Source organism: Choristoneura fumiferana, chromosome 23 (genome assembly GCF_025370935.1).
Source record: "Choristoneura fumiferana chromosome 23, NRCan_CFum_1, whole genome shotgun sequence".
Taxonomy (NCBI): domain Eukaryota; kingdom Metazoa; phylum Arthropoda; class Insecta; order Lepidoptera; family Tortricidae; genus Choristoneura; species Choristoneura fumiferana.
Genome location: NC_133494.1, coordinates 7,861,349 through 7,879,413, shown reverse-complemented (window position 1 = coordinate 7,879,413; position 18,065 = coordinate 7,861,349). Strand labels below are relative to the sequence as shown.

General features: G+C 36.2%; 1 protein-coding gene across 5 annotated transcripts in view; it reads right to left on the bottom strand.

The window, feature by feature from the left end:
- Positions 1-1,776: 1,776 nt before the first annotated feature.
- Positions 1,777-18,065, bottom strand: part of LOC141441300 (long-chain-fatty-acid--CoA ligase 1) — a 77,271-nt gene continuing 60,982 nt past the window's right edge. For all 5 annotated transcript variants that reach the window (XM_074105986.1, XM_074105987.1, XM_074105985.1 and 2 more), the window contains 12 exons: positions 16,976-17,099; positions 13,868-14,011; positions 13,584-13,709; positions 13,067-13,266; positions 12,580-12,780; positions 12,035-12,252; positions 11,314-11,464; positions 9,904-10,014; positions 9,171-9,338; positions 7,492-7,635; positions 6,425-6,598; positions 1,777-4,493 (listed from right to left, as the gene is read on the bottom strand). In XM_074105986.1, coding sequence (XP_073962087.1) covers positions 4,356-4,493; positions 6,425-6,598; positions 7,492-7,635; positions 9,171-9,338; positions 9,904-10,014; positions 11,314-11,464; positions 12,035-12,252; positions 12,580-12,780; positions 13,067-13,266; positions 13,584-13,709; positions 13,868-14,011; positions 16,976-17,099 — 1,899 coding nt within the window. In that variant the 3' untranslated portion in view covers positions 1,777-4,355. The remainder of the gene's footprint in view (positions 4,494-6,424; positions 6,599-7,491; positions 7,636-9,170; positions 9,339-9,903; positions 10,015-11,313; positions 11,465-12,034; positions 12,253-12,579; positions 12,781-13,066; positions 13,267-13,583; positions 13,710-13,867; positions 14,012-16,975; positions 17,100-18,065) is intronic.

Sequence of the window (18,065 nt, the reverse complement as noted above, 5' to 3'; positions counted from 1 at the left end):
AATAGAAGTCTCTTCGTTCCATTCTCCATACAAACGTAGTCCTGGTCTCATTTGAAAACTAGGCAACAGAAATAGATGAAATTTTGTGAGTATGGACTAGACGTAATTATCTGTGCCTGTGGTTTTTCAGATTTTCATATAAATGTGTAATATCAGAATTACAGGAGCTCAAAAGTCGACAAAAAAAGATGTCAACTTTGCACGAGAATTACAGACTAATAAAGCATTTTTACAAAAATCGTTAAAACCACAGGCATAGAAAGTATAATTAATATCTTGATTGTAAAACATCATTGATTTCTGTGTCATACTTTTCGCATAATATGAGGACAAGACAACGAAACCCAATATTCAACCGCCCAAATCTTGAAAAGCATACAGCTATCTCGATATAAATTACGGAAGTCAAGACAGCAATATTCCAAACGACCACCTAACGCGGCCGAGCGGTCGGCAGGGAAACTTCTCTTATGAGAAAGTCTCTCTTGTATGGAGAATGGAACGAAGAGACTTCTGTTAAGGTGCCTCGCACTTTACCTATTCGCATTGACAGATTTGAATATAGTGCTCTGTCAACGCAGGTTTGACTGGGGATCATACGATAACTACTCTACTGATGTTAGTAAATGAAGTCCCCTTCCCTAGGTTTAACCCACGTAATGTCTGTAATATTGTGGTTTACCGGAGTGCGGCCGCTGTGACTACAGCTTCTTGGAGCCACTAGGGAAAAGATTATGGAGGTTGATAAATGCTACGAAACACTCCATTACACTTCAATTAAGGTTTAAGGTTTTAAGATTCTTTATTCCCATTAAGAATTTAACAATTCACTTACATGAGAACTTAAAGTTAAAGTAATTACGTGAGTGAATCGTGTATACTTACCACTAATATACGTATTATTGCAAAAGTTTGTAAGTCTGTTTGTTTGTTTAATTGTTTGTTTGTTATTTCATCACGACAAAACCGCTGAACCGATTTAGATGAAATTCGGTATACAGATAGTTTGCGTCCCGGGGTAGAACATAGGATATTTTTTATCCCGGAAAATGCGTCCCGCGGGATAGTGAAAACCGAATTCTACGCGGACGGAGTCGCGGGTAACGGCTAGTTCTACATAAACATGAATGTTATGTATGTGCATGTCGTGGGCCTCTTGCTATTATCATATTTTCAAATACTTATGGTAATGACAATGTCTAAAATAGTATTAGGCGGTACTTACCATTCTTCAAGGTAAAGGTCAGTCAGGTCAAGATATTTGGAGGAGTTCCAATCTTGAACGAAGGACTGCGACTACATTTGGAAAAATTCGTCGTTTAAAGACTTTTTGCAAGTACCTTCATAATTCTATTGTAATATTTATTAAATAATTATGAAAAATTGCATTATTATCAATGCTCCATACTTAAGACATCCCAGAAACCAATTGCATAATGAAAATCATTATTATGCGTATATACCAATGTAATAGTATGATTTTTATTTTATTACTACTATGACGTTTCTAAGCGAAACTTTCGACCGATAAATTGCATCTATTATTTTGAAACCACTCAAGTTACCTACTTACAATTTAAATGTTTGAAAAAAGCCATAAAAATATCTTATAAAATTGTCAACAAACTTTATGTCAACATTAAAAGTTCTTTTATCCAATACTTATTTTGTTTCCCGTGATACTCATAAAACATTGATGGATTTGTCATGAAGCTGTACATATTTTATTAACATCTAACTTAAAATTTGTCAACGGATAAAAAAGAAAACCAAAACTGAATTATTTAATTTTTTATTAAAAATAAATTATTGTAGCAACTTGCACCAATAACAACAAAATTTTGGTTTGAACGACATGAAACGCATAACTTTGCGTTCCGCCCAAAGCTGTATCATTCTGATAGAATACACGATACTAAATTATACTACAAGGTGCGATGGTTTGACCAATACATATTTAAATTAGTATAACAAGTATGCCTCGCATTTACTTAAACTGCTCACTGACTATATAAATAACATTCAAAAGTTCCTACATAATCTTATCAAATGCTGCTTATGACTAATGCTCGAAAATCCAGTTGTCTTTCAGTTAGCCATATGGTAAGAATATCAAAGTAATTGTGACATGATTTCAAATCTACCAGTCAGTGAACAGTTTAACGTCCACAACAATATAGTTCGAGATTCGCCCTTTAATCATATTTCATAAGTTTCATAACATAATGTTTACGCATAGCAAAATGTTTTATTACATAAATAGAAATAAAATTATTTAACTGTTTTTGCCTCTAGTTAAAATATTTTGTCATTCTTTCCGTACTATTCACGTGTTCAGAAAAAAACATTCACTCTTGTTGTTCTGTGCACATAAAAACATACTTAGGGGCTGCTTCACCATCTACTGATTAGTGTTAACTGACGGTTAAATGTGATGCCGTCTCCGTCTATTCGAACAAAACAAATAGAGACGGCATCACATTTAACCGTCACTTAACACTAATCAATGGATGGTGAAACAGCCCCGTAAACTAAATAGGTAATAGACATTAAAAACATTACGCCAAGTAAAGTTAGTCTTGTCACGTCAAGACGAACTTTAGTCGTGTTACTTATAGAGTCGTTTAACATGAGTTCAGCATTTGGTCTTGTTACTTCATAGAAAACTGTCAGTTCAGGTTTATCCAAGTGTTTATTTTTTTGCGATAAGACCATTATTTCTGTCTAAACACGATTAAGTTGGTAAAGATGTGCACAGTTATTTAAAAAACAGGATTTAGGTAGAAGGCACGGCTCAACATACGAGTATTCTCTACTTACGCTACTTTACAAAGTCATGTTTATTTTCAAGGTTTTACACTGCTCTTGGTTAGTTATAAAAGAACTTTCGAAAAGCGTATTTTATAAGTGCAACGATGTTTCTATAAAAACTCTCTAAGTTACAATATTGCGAGTCTAAAATGTGTTTATCTTTTAGTTAATTCCGTTCCGACAACCCAAAAACAATTTTGAAACAATTGAACGATATGCGTATTAAAAGCACAACATGCCTGCCTCTTTTAGCAATGTACCAATCCAATTATCGTCTATCTCAAGCCAAGCACGCATTTTCGTCTATATATATAAATTTATTTATTACAATTCGCTTTAATATTGAAGTAAGACTAAGCGGCGAATATCCAAAAATTTACACCTAAATTTCGGAATTAGTCTTGATTGTATGGAGTTTGTATAATATCGTGGCCCACGTCTATCGTGTTCTCACTAGTCATCTTCGGTAGGTAAGTGCGTTTGCCTCGACATTCTCTATATCTATTAAAAGAAGCTCAATTTATTCATCATATTTATTATTATGTCTCGTAAGTACTTTACTTTGGGTATATTTGTAAGATTTCTCAGGATAATGTAACCAGATACAAAATGTTTATTCCAAAGTTTCTTCACGCTCCATTACACTTACGAGTATTGCTTACGAATTTACCTAAACACTATTATTGTAAGTGACATGCATATCACCTAAGTCATTGATTATTTAATTTTCTAGAGAAAATCTCGAAATGATTTGTAAACTAGAAACTAAGATAAAATAATCGGAGTAGTTTAGAGTAGTTTACGAAAGATAACTAAAATTGTTGTTCGGGTGGTTTCATATACTTTTACGAGTTGACTCCAAATAACCAAAAGTGGTAAATAAGATATCTACAAGTAAACATAGCCTCACGGTGTATTTTTATTGCCCCTCTGATCTTTGTCATCTTTCTTATTTAGGTATCTTACAAAACTGAAAACTATAACAGGGATCGTTTAAGGTATCAACATTTCTATGAAGAATCAGTGATAGGATAGATATAATTGACTGACCGAGAAATGACTTCCCTCATTATTGCTATCGAAGAAAATGCGGATTAAACTATAGAAAATTACGCCTTAATTTAATTTAAAAAATTACCTAAGTGAAATAATTTAGACTACTAGTAGGTACTTTGTGTTTATAATCATTTTTGGGCCGTTAACAAAAACTTTTCCAATACCGTCACAACACATTTCCATGACACTGTCTCAGGTTTAAACTTATCGATAATTAACCGATATTTTTATGAAAGTGAAAAGTGACTAAAATTATAACGAACACATTGTACTGTGATAGAATACTAAAAAGTATGGTGACGTTACACATCACAGCTTAGTCTAAATAGAGCTGGGCTGCTTTAATAAAACAGATGGTACTTACAGCGGAGTATCCACTTATGTCTAATAATATGTTTACTTTAGTTTTATTATCAAACATTTCCGTTTCATTAAAATCGTCCAGGCATGCTGCGATCTCACAAATATCTAGTGTAAGAGGGTTATTGTTATTCGAGTTGTTTGTACATGTCCTCTATCTGGGGTTTGAAGTAGTTCCTGATCTCTGGTCGCTTCGCCTTCATAGTAGGAGTCAGTAGGCCGTTCTGCACCGAGAACGGATCTGGGTGCAAGTATATGTCCTTCACCTGCAAACAAAGGTTCTTTCTTGTCACAAGATTTCCGTAAGTGGCCATATCCGGCTTTTGTCTTATCTACCTACGACGCACAAGATTGTAGATAACTTTAGCGAGACGTCTATAGACTAAGAAATTTTAATTTTGAAAGGGTTGCCATAGGTAAATAAAAAAACGGTTATGCATTCTGTGGTTAGGTTATAAACAAGAACCAAATTAAAAAAATCAGTTCACGAAGTTCAGCACTCATCGGCAAATTTTACTTTATATTATGAACTATAGCTATTATAAGCATTACTTAATGAATGAACTTAATCGATAACTCAGTTCGAACTCAGTGAAATAATCTCAATTTCAAAATCCTATCGAGTTGGATATGAAACGTGAATGTATTATTATTATATACTATTGATGAGTTCTCTGCATAAAATAATGGGGAATGTCGGATAAATTTAGAAATGCTTGAAACTTTTCATATCAATAGGAATAACGTATCTATATTAATAGAAAAAAAATATTAGATTTTGAAGTAGCATCAATTAATTTAAAAAAAATGAAAGAGTTTGAGAATGTTTTTTCTGTTAATTAGAAATTTTATTCCTATCGATAAAGAAAGTTTTAAGCGTTTCTAAAATTTTCATCCATTCCCCATTGTTTATTACTGACTGTCTACAAAGACGACATTAAACTTGTAAGGATAGAATTAATAGAGTTTATCGATGCGAAGCAAAGACACAAACAAACATACATGCGCAAGCGCTATTAGCGATGAGCATAAAGACGCTGACCATGACACTGATGTGATGATGCCTTGAACAATGAACATGTGCATTATAATGAAGCCGCATTAAATGACAATGACACAGATGACGGTCATCAATGAAAGTCCATATAATGTAACGAAACACTGTTCCTAAAAGGGTACGGTGATGGCTATAATGATCCCTATCAATAAAAACGTTAAGCTTTGTCGATGTCAGTGATTAATGAAATGTACATTCATTAGACACAGGGAAGTTAGCTGTCTTGAACACGTGCGCGTCCGGCCACGCGCCATGGTTCCATACTAACATAAGACAAAATATTCAATATTAAGTTAACTTGTAAAGCCTTTACTAAGCTGTCATAGTTTCACTTTTTAATTCGTTGTGCTTTATTTATGATTGTAACCCGATGTTAAACGCCCACTGTTTAGGTACCTAAGTTATCGAGGCCACTTGACTTTAACAAAAAGTTGTACCTACTTATTTTGAAGCATAATAATGCAAATAAATATTTAAATTTAAAAATTATCTATGAAAACATTTCAGAAAGACCTATCTAATGTAAAGTATTCAAAAGCAAAAGGAAGTACGTAAGTAATGTCCGTATCTTTGAATTTTTCAATAGTTTAAAAAAATCTTCCGCATCTCAATTTGTCCAACAACAAATAGTAGATTGTACAACAAGAGCATAAAACGAGCCATTTTACCCGAGGCGTTCATTATAGACACGTCGAGGGGAAAATGGGTTTAATGCTCGAGTTTTACACTGTTTTTCACTTCGATGGCGAGGAAATGAAATAGCAACAGTGGAAACAATGATTCACTTTCTATGTACCTTTTATTTGTTATACAATATTATAATAATTCCATTATTTTAATTTTACTGATTTATTATAATTGATTTGATTGATTTTTAGTTTTATATAAATTAAAAAATATTAAAAAATATATAGAAACTTTTTTGTTTGTGGCTGTTGACACCTGATCACCTTGGTCTTGAGTTGGTATTAGACGAAGATTTTATTTTATGCACTAGAGCATAAAAAGTCATTTTATGTCGCCTAGATACAGCATAAACACGAACTTTACGAGCATGAGAAGTGAAAAATATATTTAAAGAGGTAAAGAAAAGCTTGCATATTTCCAATTTCACGGACAGCTGATGAAGATAACCCATACCTGTTCGAAGGTCTTGAGCCCGGCGGTGCGGCCCCACTGCAGCATGTCCTCGATGATGATGCGCTTGACTTTTTCGTTCTCGCAGAGGGCACTGAACGTGCCTTTGATGCCGTGCTCTAGGGCCCAGCACTTCACCACGTCCACGTCTGGCACCACCACGGCGACTATGCATGACTGGAAACAAATGAAAACGTTACAGCTGATTGATAGTCTTACGTTGGAAACAAATCCCTGGCTAAATAAAATTAAATAGTAGGGGTATTCATGGAACAAGAACCCTTCTCACAAATATATTTACGTGATACAAAACATTAAAATAAAACGAATGGCGTAAAAATCATCCGTTTCTGTTAAAAAGGAAGATACGAGCAAATGTAGTTCTTTGTAGAAAAAATAAATTTAGTATGGACTTTCTGTGGTCGTCGTGTTATATTACATGTCGTTTGGCCATAGTAAATATCAGATCTCTCTGTCTAATTGACTATTTAAAAGAGATTCGATTTGTAGCATTCAAACATGGCGGATGTAGACAATATCTAATTTTGCTATTTCTGTTTCTTTGGCTAGTTGAAGTATAATTTTGATAGTGTTTTATGCGGCGATTAACCTTAACAGTGAACAGTGATCACAAAATTCTATATTTCTCTCGTCTCTGACATTTTTAAATGCGCAAGTTGTGTCCACGTGGTTTCTGGAATTTTACTATCAAGTTGCAAAAACTACAACCACCGTACAACGTGCCTCTCAAAGAGAGTTTACTTTGACACTGGCGAAATTGTCCTATTAATTAGGACAGAAAAGCCATATTTTAAAAGAGAAGAAGAAGAAGACTTTAAAAAGTCCTTGGCCTCGTATTTTTTTAAAGATGTTTATTAAATTAAATACACTTAAAAGTCGGTTTCTCAAACAATCAAGATATATTTGAGCGAGAAGAAGTTATTGTAATCCTTATTGAAAGTGTCCTTAAAAAAAAACAATTTAATAAGAGCCAAAGAGATACTTTATCTCATTAAAAAAATTCAAAAAAAAATTATGGAAAGTATCAAAGTAGGTAGGTATGCTTTTACCTTCAGTGATTCGCCGTGAACAAAAACTTGCTCGACGTATTGACTTCTTATATAGATGTTTTCTATTTTCTCAGGAACTATGTATTCGCCTTGCGATAGTTTGAAGATGTGTTTTCTTCTGTCAATAATCTTCAAGGTACCATTCTGTAAGAAAATGAAATCGATATCAGACCATGAAGATCCTGCCGCAAGAAAAGAGCAACAGATGAATGAAATGTCGCATTGCGCACATCAACTGGCAATTACTTTGTTCATCAGATGCATTTAATGATGCACCAAACCGGATTGAATGTTCATGCCCAGGATTTTTTAGGTTTGAGTGTGCGCATATAATAATAATCAAGTGTCTTTAGATCTCCGCTACCTTGAAAATAAGAAATCCCTAGTGAAGCCAGTTGTCACTCGGAAATCTACTCTGTGACTGCTACTAATTAATACTATCCGTGCCGTGGTAAGCCGGCTGGTAGTTAAATAATGCGGATGACGAATCTGTCACGCTGTAGGTAATTATTATGTAATCCTAATATTCACGGGATAGGGATTAAATCTTGAAATAAAAACCATTGGCCTTAGAGTCATGAAATTTGGAATATAGGTAGCTGGACGTCTGGAATAACACATAAGCTACTTTTTAGGGATAAAATCTTGAAATTTCAACTTTGGGTTTAGAGTCTTGAAATTGTGGATAGTTGTTTTTAACACAACCTCAGTGAAGACTACGATATAAATTTTGGGAATTCCCAGGGGAATTTTGTAAAATCCCGGAATTTAATTGTAACTACAAGATCGAATAGTTTACTTGTGATAGGCCGCGGGTAAACTCTAGTATAGTATAGTATACAATGGAAACTAATGCAATGGATAAACTTAAATAAGTATTGATAAATCCTCCCAACAAAATCGAACCCGGAACCTCAATCTTCATAATCAAGTTCTGTAACAACGGATTACCAGTGCCGTGAAACTATCAATCAGCTCCGGTCCTGCACCTGCATTAGAAGAACAGTAGACACCCATTTTATTGTGAGGGACAGGGTCGGACTTAGCCATCAGGCCTCGGCCGTGTTATGCAAGCGACAAAATGACAGGTCGTGTTTGTTATACATAGAATATACATAACATACTCACTCCTACGAGATCCATACTAATATTATTAATGCGAAAGTGTGTGTTTGTGTGTCTGTATGTTTGTGAGTTTGTATGTTTGTCCGTCTCGAAACGGAGCGACGGATCGACGTGATTCTTCGGCATAGAGATAGTTTATGAGCTCGAGAGTGACATAGGCTACTTTTTATCCCGGAAAAATGAACAGTTCCCGAGGGAACAGCGCGCGATATTCGAATTCCACGCAGGCGAAACCGCGGGCAAAAGCTAGTAAGTCTATAAAAGTTAATACGCTGAGTCATAAGCCCCATTTACACCGCGAGCGGAGCGGACTCATTACTTCATTAGTGACTTAGTTTAACTTACATCGACAACTTCATATATAGAGGTCCGGTGAAAGTACATTCAAGCAGCCGATCGTTGTAGTCACGAGTGTTAATTTGAGATTCAAAGGATTTTTTCACGAAACGGGTCCCAAATTAACGCTCGTGACCGTACGTTAAACTAAGTTTTTAATGAGTCCTTTCCACTCGCAGTGGAAACCGGGCTCAATTTTCTTTTAGATCGATACTCACCGGCAGCCACTTGCCGATGTCGCCGGTGTGGTGCCAGCCGTCGTTGTCGATGACCTCGCGCGTCTTCTCCGGCTCCTTGAAGTAGCCCTTGAACACGTTCGCGCCCTGCACGCACACCTCGCCGTGCCCCTGCGCCGCGTAATACTCCATTTCGGGCACGTCCACTAACTAAAAAATAAACAGCATTTTAGCCGCCACTGCTAAGTGCGTCATTCAAAATCCATTTCGGGCAAGCGAGTTACTAAAAGAAACACCATTTTAGCCGCCACAAATCCATTTAGGGGCGAATTGAGTAACTAAAAAAGGAGCACCATTTTGGACGTCATCGCATTTTGTGTCATTCAAATGAAGAGTTCTGTAATGTAGGGACACAAAGGCACGCATGCAATGCAGGGTCATGCTTACAGTACCTACCCCTACCACCGACAGTTGTGTTGTGGGTCCTAAGTTAGGCTGATACTTTACTCTGGATTATTGGTAATTGCAATCCACCCAAACTACATATGCACTTGCAGGGCTTTTACAGGGCACATACCTAATGTCATACGCCTTTCTAACTAATTTGTAACGTAGGTATCGTGACATGGTAGTCGTTATGGATGGCCACTATTGGCTATTATATTAAGATTTTCAGTTGATTGGGCGAATTGCCAGGTGGTGCAGTTGTTAAGACATTTAGGCGTGCAAAGCCACACGTTTCGAAAGGTTTTTTTATTAGAAAAATAAACCGTACCTTCACTTTGTTACAAGCGACGGGAGGCCCGACGTGTTCAGGGACGTGGTCGCCCTGAACGGTAAGAGTCACCGGCGCCGTGCACTCCGTCTGACCGTAGCCCTCCACGATCTGCATACAAACAAACAACTTCAATAAAACCCGCCACACACAGCAACGATTTATCTGAGCAGTCCATTTGTGCTGATTTATTGAACGTGTGTATTACAGAGCGTTGCAGATTATTTCAGTTACGTACACAGTTCATCGATGGCAGTTGCGTTTTCTATTAGATAAATAATAAATAAAAGAGTAAAAAGTAAAATAATAAGTAAGATGAGCAATAGGGTTTATCGCTTTAATTTTATTTTTATATTATTACTGATCGCTTTTAGTTAATAGTTGTCGAACACAGTTAGTAAAACACATAAAATTTTCGTTAAATTCCTAATCCTTACCTTACTAATATCATACTTGTACTATTATCTATTCTGTGCCAATATTTATAAATGCGAAATTGAGCATATTTGTTTGTTAAATTTTCAAGCTTAAAATACACAACTGATCGTGATACAGTTTTCGAGGGCACGTTATAAGTAAATTCTTCACAAATAAAGTCATGGGCAACAGCTAGTTTGATTATTAATTTAACTGCCTGTTATTACCACGACTTGTACACAGTGTAAGATCAACACATTATATCGGTAGCTTGTGGAGACCATAAGGCCGTCCAATTTAATTTTACAAACTGAAATTGCAACTTTAATTTTATATTTTTTTGATACCTACCTAATTTGTACAGCTTTGGTATAATAAGATCCAAACTATACTGTTAAAATTTGAAAACTGCAGCTCCAACCTGGCTGTAAAATCTAAAGACGGACGGACGGACAGACGAACACATAAGTGATATCAATAAGGCTCCGTTTGGACCCTCCCGGGTAAACCCTTCTATGATTCCTCCAGACTAAAATAGGTTATGTTTCACTCGGTAATGGTAACTACAGATTATGCTTTGTCGGCGTACAAAACTAATTTATTACAGTTGAAGATCTACATAAACAAGATGTTGAATTATTTTATTTTTAGATAACCAAACTCATAAGTAGCTAGAGATCAAGGCTCAGCCTTGATATATGATACAAAATATTATGAATGTAAATATAATGCAGGATGTAGGTACTGGAGTTTATTTCTGTATTATTTATTATTTTTATTTACGAGCATTTGGGCAGAAGTTTTCATTAAACTCTCTTCTAAATTAATTACTTAAATCTTTTAACCCTAGACCGTGCAACCAGCTCACAGTGGATCAAGATTTAATAAGTTTGTTCTGAGAGGAGGCCTGTGCCCAGCAGTGGGAGTATATTAGCTGGGATGGATGGATGGATGGACAATATAAGATATCGGCAAACGGTACAAGGTACTCACAAGACAGCCGAGCGCGCACCGCGAGAAAGTAAGCACGTTGCCGGCGAGCGGCGCCGAGCCCACCACCATGATGCGCAGGCGGCCGCCCATGCCCTCGCGCACCTTGCGGAACACCAGCTTGTCCCAGATCGAATCGCCGCGCACGATGCCCCTGCAACAACCATCATAAATCCGGTTAGTATCAATATCCCTTTGTAAATGATAAATTAACTACTTATACAAAATTACCTTGCTCACCCCCGACCTTACCATAGCCTTAGCATACCTCCACCTCCACACTGTAAGAACACACACAAACCCAACGATCACCACCACACTACACTGACGCGTTTGGAACTCAATCAGGGTTTATTCTCAGAGCGATACAACCGTTCACCATGCTACCAAATGTAAGACTCTACATCCACCACCACAGATGATGTTAATGATATCGTTAGATGTTGAGTCTAACACGCAATGTGTAAGTAACTAGCGTAGTACTTTACTATTACTAATTCTGTGGTAGTACGTGCAAGTATGTTAGCTGCACAGTACTATGGATGTAAACCAAAATTACTTCACTTACCTAGTATTTGAACTGGTTTATTTGAATTATCACGCAGATGAGAAACGGCACGGAAAAGTTCAAGTCATTTTAGAATGATTTAGTAACAATCATACATACACACTTACTTACAAAGTTGCGCATTATAATATCAGTAGGATAGAAGGATGAACCCACCTTTTGATTTCAGATTCTTTCGCAGAGAGAGCCATATTGAAGATCAATTTCTTCAGTTTCGAGCTTGAAATCTCAGACTGGGCTTTGTCGTACAGCCGGTTAAGTAATCGAGGGACAGCTGGCATCATCGTCGGTTTGAGGGTCTGGAGGTCATCGGCGAGGCGTCTGATGTCACCACTGTAGAAACCGACCGCTCCTCCCACCATGTAGAGAGCGTTCTGAAAAAAAAAACAACATCTAGAAGATCCCAACGCATTGTTTTTTACAAAACGTGACTCTTCTCTAGGAAAAATAATTATAAGTAAGCATTGGGTACCTACTTATTAAATAGACCGTTGCGCTCCTATGAGTAGGTAATACAGAAAATAAAATGTTAAAAAACTGCCAAAAATTACATATTAATTCGTCACAAAAAACAATATTTAGGATCAGACAACTCTAATATCAACTATTTTTGAAATAATAGGTAAGTATCCACTGTAAGATTTGGAATTACTTATCAATACCATAATGGTTAAGCTGTTATTTCTTTTTATGTCACCCACCTCACAACATCGCTCCAACATGTGAGCGAGTGGTAGGAAGGAGATCATGACATCGGTCTTGGCCGGCCTGTGTTCTCCAAGCTGCATGATGACGCTGCACATTGACGCCACGACGTTTTCGTGCGTAAGCATCACTCCTTTAGGCATTCCAGTGGTGCCAGACGTATAGCAGATCGTACAAAGGCTTTCTGGTTTCGGTGGCTGAGAAACAAAATATCATTGTAATAATATTATAAACAGCCGCGCACAAAAAACTTGCGGATAGTTTCAGTCAGTTTTCTACGAATTTATCTACTTCGTTTTTGTTTTCTACTAACTAAGAATTTTAATCGCTTCTTAGGAAGGAATGCTCGGCTGAATAGCCAGAACATTTTCTGTCTGGGAATGTTTAAAACTAGACAATGGGAATCAAATTCAACCGCTACACAAAAAGTTGTTTGAAATTCTTTATCAGTGCTATCTGCAACATTATGTTGAAAATACTTACAACACAGGGATGGTTCTTCTGCGCTCCTTGAATCTCGACGTCACTAAATTTGATGATCTCCACGCCACGACTTTTAGCTCTCTGATGTGTAGAGGGAGACACTTCCTTAATAGTGATTAGTTTTCTTAAACACCGTGGCGATTGGTCAAGCAGGAGGTTGGCTTTTTTGTCGTCTTCGCAAACGACGACCGACATTTCAGCTGCATAACAAGAATACATCGATATTAACATACAAAACTTAAACAGACTACATGATGGATGAGTACCAAGACCTATTTGCAAAAATTCACATACAATACAATACAGTGACTCTTTCTTGTACAATACAATACAAACAGTTAGGAGCAATATTGTATTAGGATGTACACGTTGATAAATGGGCAGGACCCAAAATACAACCAATATAAAAAAATACTACCGCTATTAACTTTTAAACTTTTTTTGGCTTTATCAAAGTGCCTGAAGCATGAGACAGTAGAATACTTAACTATGATGACACTGAAAAATATACACTTACTCTGATTAACAATAAAGGCACATGCGTTGGCTCCTAATGTGTCATACAGTGGCACTATGACCATTGAATAACAATAAGCAGCTTGTTCTGTCATAATCCATTCTGGACAGTTCTGTGAGTAAATACCTGAAAACAAAATATTATAATTGTGAATAAAATTTAGGTATCTAACTTAAAAAAAAACAGTAAAATATAAAACGTGATTGTAATACTAAAAACTGACAGTATGCTCAAATAAATTTATTTTCCCAATAATTCATAAATAGAAACAATAGGCATCTTACCCACAAATGTGTTTTGGCCCGGAAGTAGACCTTGCGATATGAGGCCGGATCCAAAGTTCTTCGCTCGCAGCAAAGTCTCATTATAACTTTGCCACACATAAGGCTTATTAGGACCTTCCCTCCATCCAAGACAGTTGCCATTATCTGTTGAGTAAATTAAACAAGCTTTTAACTTTAAATGCTCATAAAACCTGCTGCGCGCATTAACTACGAGCACAGCATTACAATGTAAAACATTATCGCGTTAATTTATTATTCTGTTGATATTTAACAGTGTCTCAAAGTAAAACTGGCAAGCTTAACACAGGAATATTCCACCGACAAACTAGTTTAACTTTTTTTGCAAACAGTGCTGTTGGACGAAATAAGACAGCGACAACGATAATGGCTCCACTACTCCAGTAGCATAAAATACGTTAACTGTTCCCGGCAAGCCAGTTTGCGAATGAGGCACATGTTAACAATATTTTGTAATGAACGTGTATTATCGTATTTATCGTTAACGAGCGGAAATGTGGAGGGAAATGAGGTGGGCCCTAGAATTGTGCCTTGGGGCACTCCCTGCTTTGCAATTGTGAGTGAATTATTTTGCGGCAACTGCTGCAGGCAATGAATCACAATTGTCTATCTAATTATATAAACTGAGTGAAGTTATACTAAATAGTGTAATATATAATTCTGAATATAATATCCAAAAAAAAGACTGCTGGTTGGAGACGCATTGCCTTAGAGCAACGCGGGCTTCCTACAGAAGGGAGTAGCCATTCGCCGCGTTCCCCTCTGTCAAAGTACAAGCCTAACTGGGCATACGAATTTTATGGGTTTCCTTAATCTTGCATAATATCGATTCTACACTTCGCATAACAGGTACCTAATTTTTTTTTAGCCGAATGATTCTTTTGCATAATCATAACTTTGCATAATTATCAGTTCGAATAATAGTCATTTCTCAGAATATTAAATAGCAGAACACTCATATCGCCGAATATTCTTGTGCCGAATTTTAAATAGCAGAACATTAATATCGCTGATTTTTATATGGCATAGCAAAATACTACTTTGAAATACTACTTTTTCTATTTTCACGGAATTTTAAATAGCGCTGACATACATAATGGCATACGAGTAGTTAAAGTAACTAACAGCTACCATTAGAATAGGTTAAGGTTAGTAAGGCCAGCAAAGTAAGTGCTGTAACAGCAGCAGGCAAAGCGCCAGAACAGAACAGCAGCTACATAGTACGTTGAGTTAGGTTCGAACTGCGACTACAACAGCGCGCATCGATACTATGTGATGTTAATATTCTGCTTGACAAAATTATGAGAAATGATAGTATGAGAAAAAGTATATGCGAAAAGTAATTCGGTAATATGATGATTGTGCTTAATGTTGTTATGAGAAACGAATTTATGAGATTCGATTTTATGCAACATATTAGTGAACCGAATTTTATAAACCAAGGCGCGCTCGGATTTCAAGCAAGACCAAATCGAGTCGCGCGAGTGAACGCTGCAGTGCTAAAAATGCCGAATTGTTTAGTTTTCTGCTGTAAAAAGAGATCTGGGACATCAAGCTTACAAAAAGATGGAGTTACATTTCACATGTAAGTAAATAGTTATCGTATTATTGCTATTTAATTACATTTAAACAACAAAGTCGTACATTATTGTCGGATTTGTTTACCAACATCGAGTCCGCTAATCCGTACAAATTTCGGATCGGTCAAGCGATAAGGCCGCCTATTGCTCACCTTGTATTTTTTTCTCTGTGTATCTGTTTTCTGTATCGCTTACTATGTCTGGTGTACAATAAAGAGTCTTTGTATTGTATTGTACTGTGATGTTACTGTCAATGTGTGAGCTTGAAGTCATCTGTACACGAATTATTAGTGTATTGTGGGATTATTTTTGTGTTGACGTCGTCATTACAGTCAGTTTTGTTTTTGCATGTAAGTGTGCGGAACTGCACCTGTGTGCACATTTCCCCCCGCAAAAAACGCCAGAACTATTTTAAAGGTAATCTACCATTAAGGCTACTCCCTTCCGGCAGGAAGCTCGCGTTGCTCTGCGCATAGCCAATCATTCGCACGAAGATAATTTAAAGCATAAATAAATACATGTTCTTAATTAATATACTTACTGAAAACCTCAAATACTTTATCAGTCTTTTTATTTATTGTATTTTATGCAACTGTTGTATAAGACCAAGTTATGCAACGTTGTATACAATACTTTTTCTACGACTACTTTTAAATCATGATCATCATCATCAGGCTAGAGACTTCCATTTCTATATATCTGACACATTCAACACGGTATGAAATATGAATGAAGCGTATTACGTTTGCCGCCAATTCCGGGAATGAAATTTGACATAATTATTTTGTTTATGGTTAGTTTTTTTTAATCACGCTAACTTGCCAGTGGCTCGATCACTTTTAATAGTTTTATGCCAAACAACACTTGAAATGAATGGAAAATGCTCAATTTAGGACTATGCATAGGTACAGTCACCAGTACCAATATCTGACACAACAAGCGTGCATAAATATCTGATACGACTCTATTTCTAGGACCGGAAGGACTTATCAGATATTTTGCACGCTCCGCTGTGGCAAATATTAATGCTGGTAAATAGTAAAATAGTAAATAGTAAAATATAATATTCTTTGCTTACAAAGTATGGATACTACATTTTATTTTTAAATGATTATTGATTAGTAACTGAATAAAGATGTTCTTCAATGTAATGTTGGCAATACTGTATTTATTCAAAATAGAGGTTAGGAATCCTAAATTAAAAAATGTAACGGTCAAAGGAAGGTCATTGAACTGTATTATTATGAATGTCAAAGCCATTTAAAAGCATCTATAGGTGTGCTTTTATGAGCCATAGTCATAGACTTTTCCCCGGACTTGTTATGTAGGTATATAATGTTATTCGTGTTTGTGGACCTTAAATTGTCAAATAAAAGTACAGTGGTAGAAGAAAGTTATTTTACTGCATTTATTTTGAAATACTTTAATAATTAAAAAAATGGTACGTATGTTTTGCTGAGTCTGTCATTTTATTTGATTTCAGGATCAGTTAATTTAATAATGCACTTACTTGATTCTTTTACTCCCCTACGGAAAGTCTCGTATAGAGTGAGCGTGTCTTCATGAAGATAACGGAGAAAGCGCCCAGCTTTTGCTTCTTTATAGAATTTCGACACTCGTACCATTTCCGGGCCCTGAAATAAGGAAAACACCGACTTAGTTAAGAACGGTACCTACACGATTTCCCAGCATATTTTTACAGTTACATTATGTAAATTATTTAATAGTAGGTAGAGTGTTAATCTTAATGTCTCTCGTCAAACTTCGTGTTTTTACTGTTGTCAGGTTTCAATCAGTTGCACAGTTTGCTGTTGTCAGAATACCTAATGGAACAATATGGTCATACTATTTTACGTTGGCGACTGTATACTACCCGGATTTTTAATCATTTGGAAACAATTGGAAGTCAAATGATTGCAGAAGGACATTTTGAAAATATGATCACTGTAAGGAGTTTCGTTAATAGCGAGGGTCATTGATTTGAATCCTTGCAGCGCAGGGATCTAACCAATTGTAATCTCCTTAACGCAACCTGTACTTGTAAACGGGTTATTTGAACGCTGCATACAAAATCGACATAATAATACAACCTAGTGCCGTCCAGCTTGTACTCATTGCACATTTCAGATATTGCACGCTTCCATTGACCTCAAACAAGTAACCAAACTGAGTAACTTCACTCAACATAACACAGAGACTCTAAAATAATATGCAAATAACTCTCCGTTAACCTAATGACATGTGCGTTTGGCCCGGTAACACCGTATTTTGACTCCGAGCGCGAACCACTCTTACATGTTACGGTATTTTAGAAATAATACAAATAACTATCGTAGACAATGATAAATGGGACGAAGAACGGGTCAAAGTCACACGCGGGAAAGGTAAACATTTTTGGCAAGGCGTTCATAACATCGCGAATAGTGTTAGTTACTTAGCACATAAATACATATGTTTATAGGTTACGGGGTTATTCAACTGTGATCTTGAAAGATCACACCTTAAAAGAATTCATCTTATGTAATATAATGAACGTCACTCCTTGTCTTTCCGGCAAAACATTTCTGTTAATTTTTAAAGTTTTTAACATTTAAATGTAT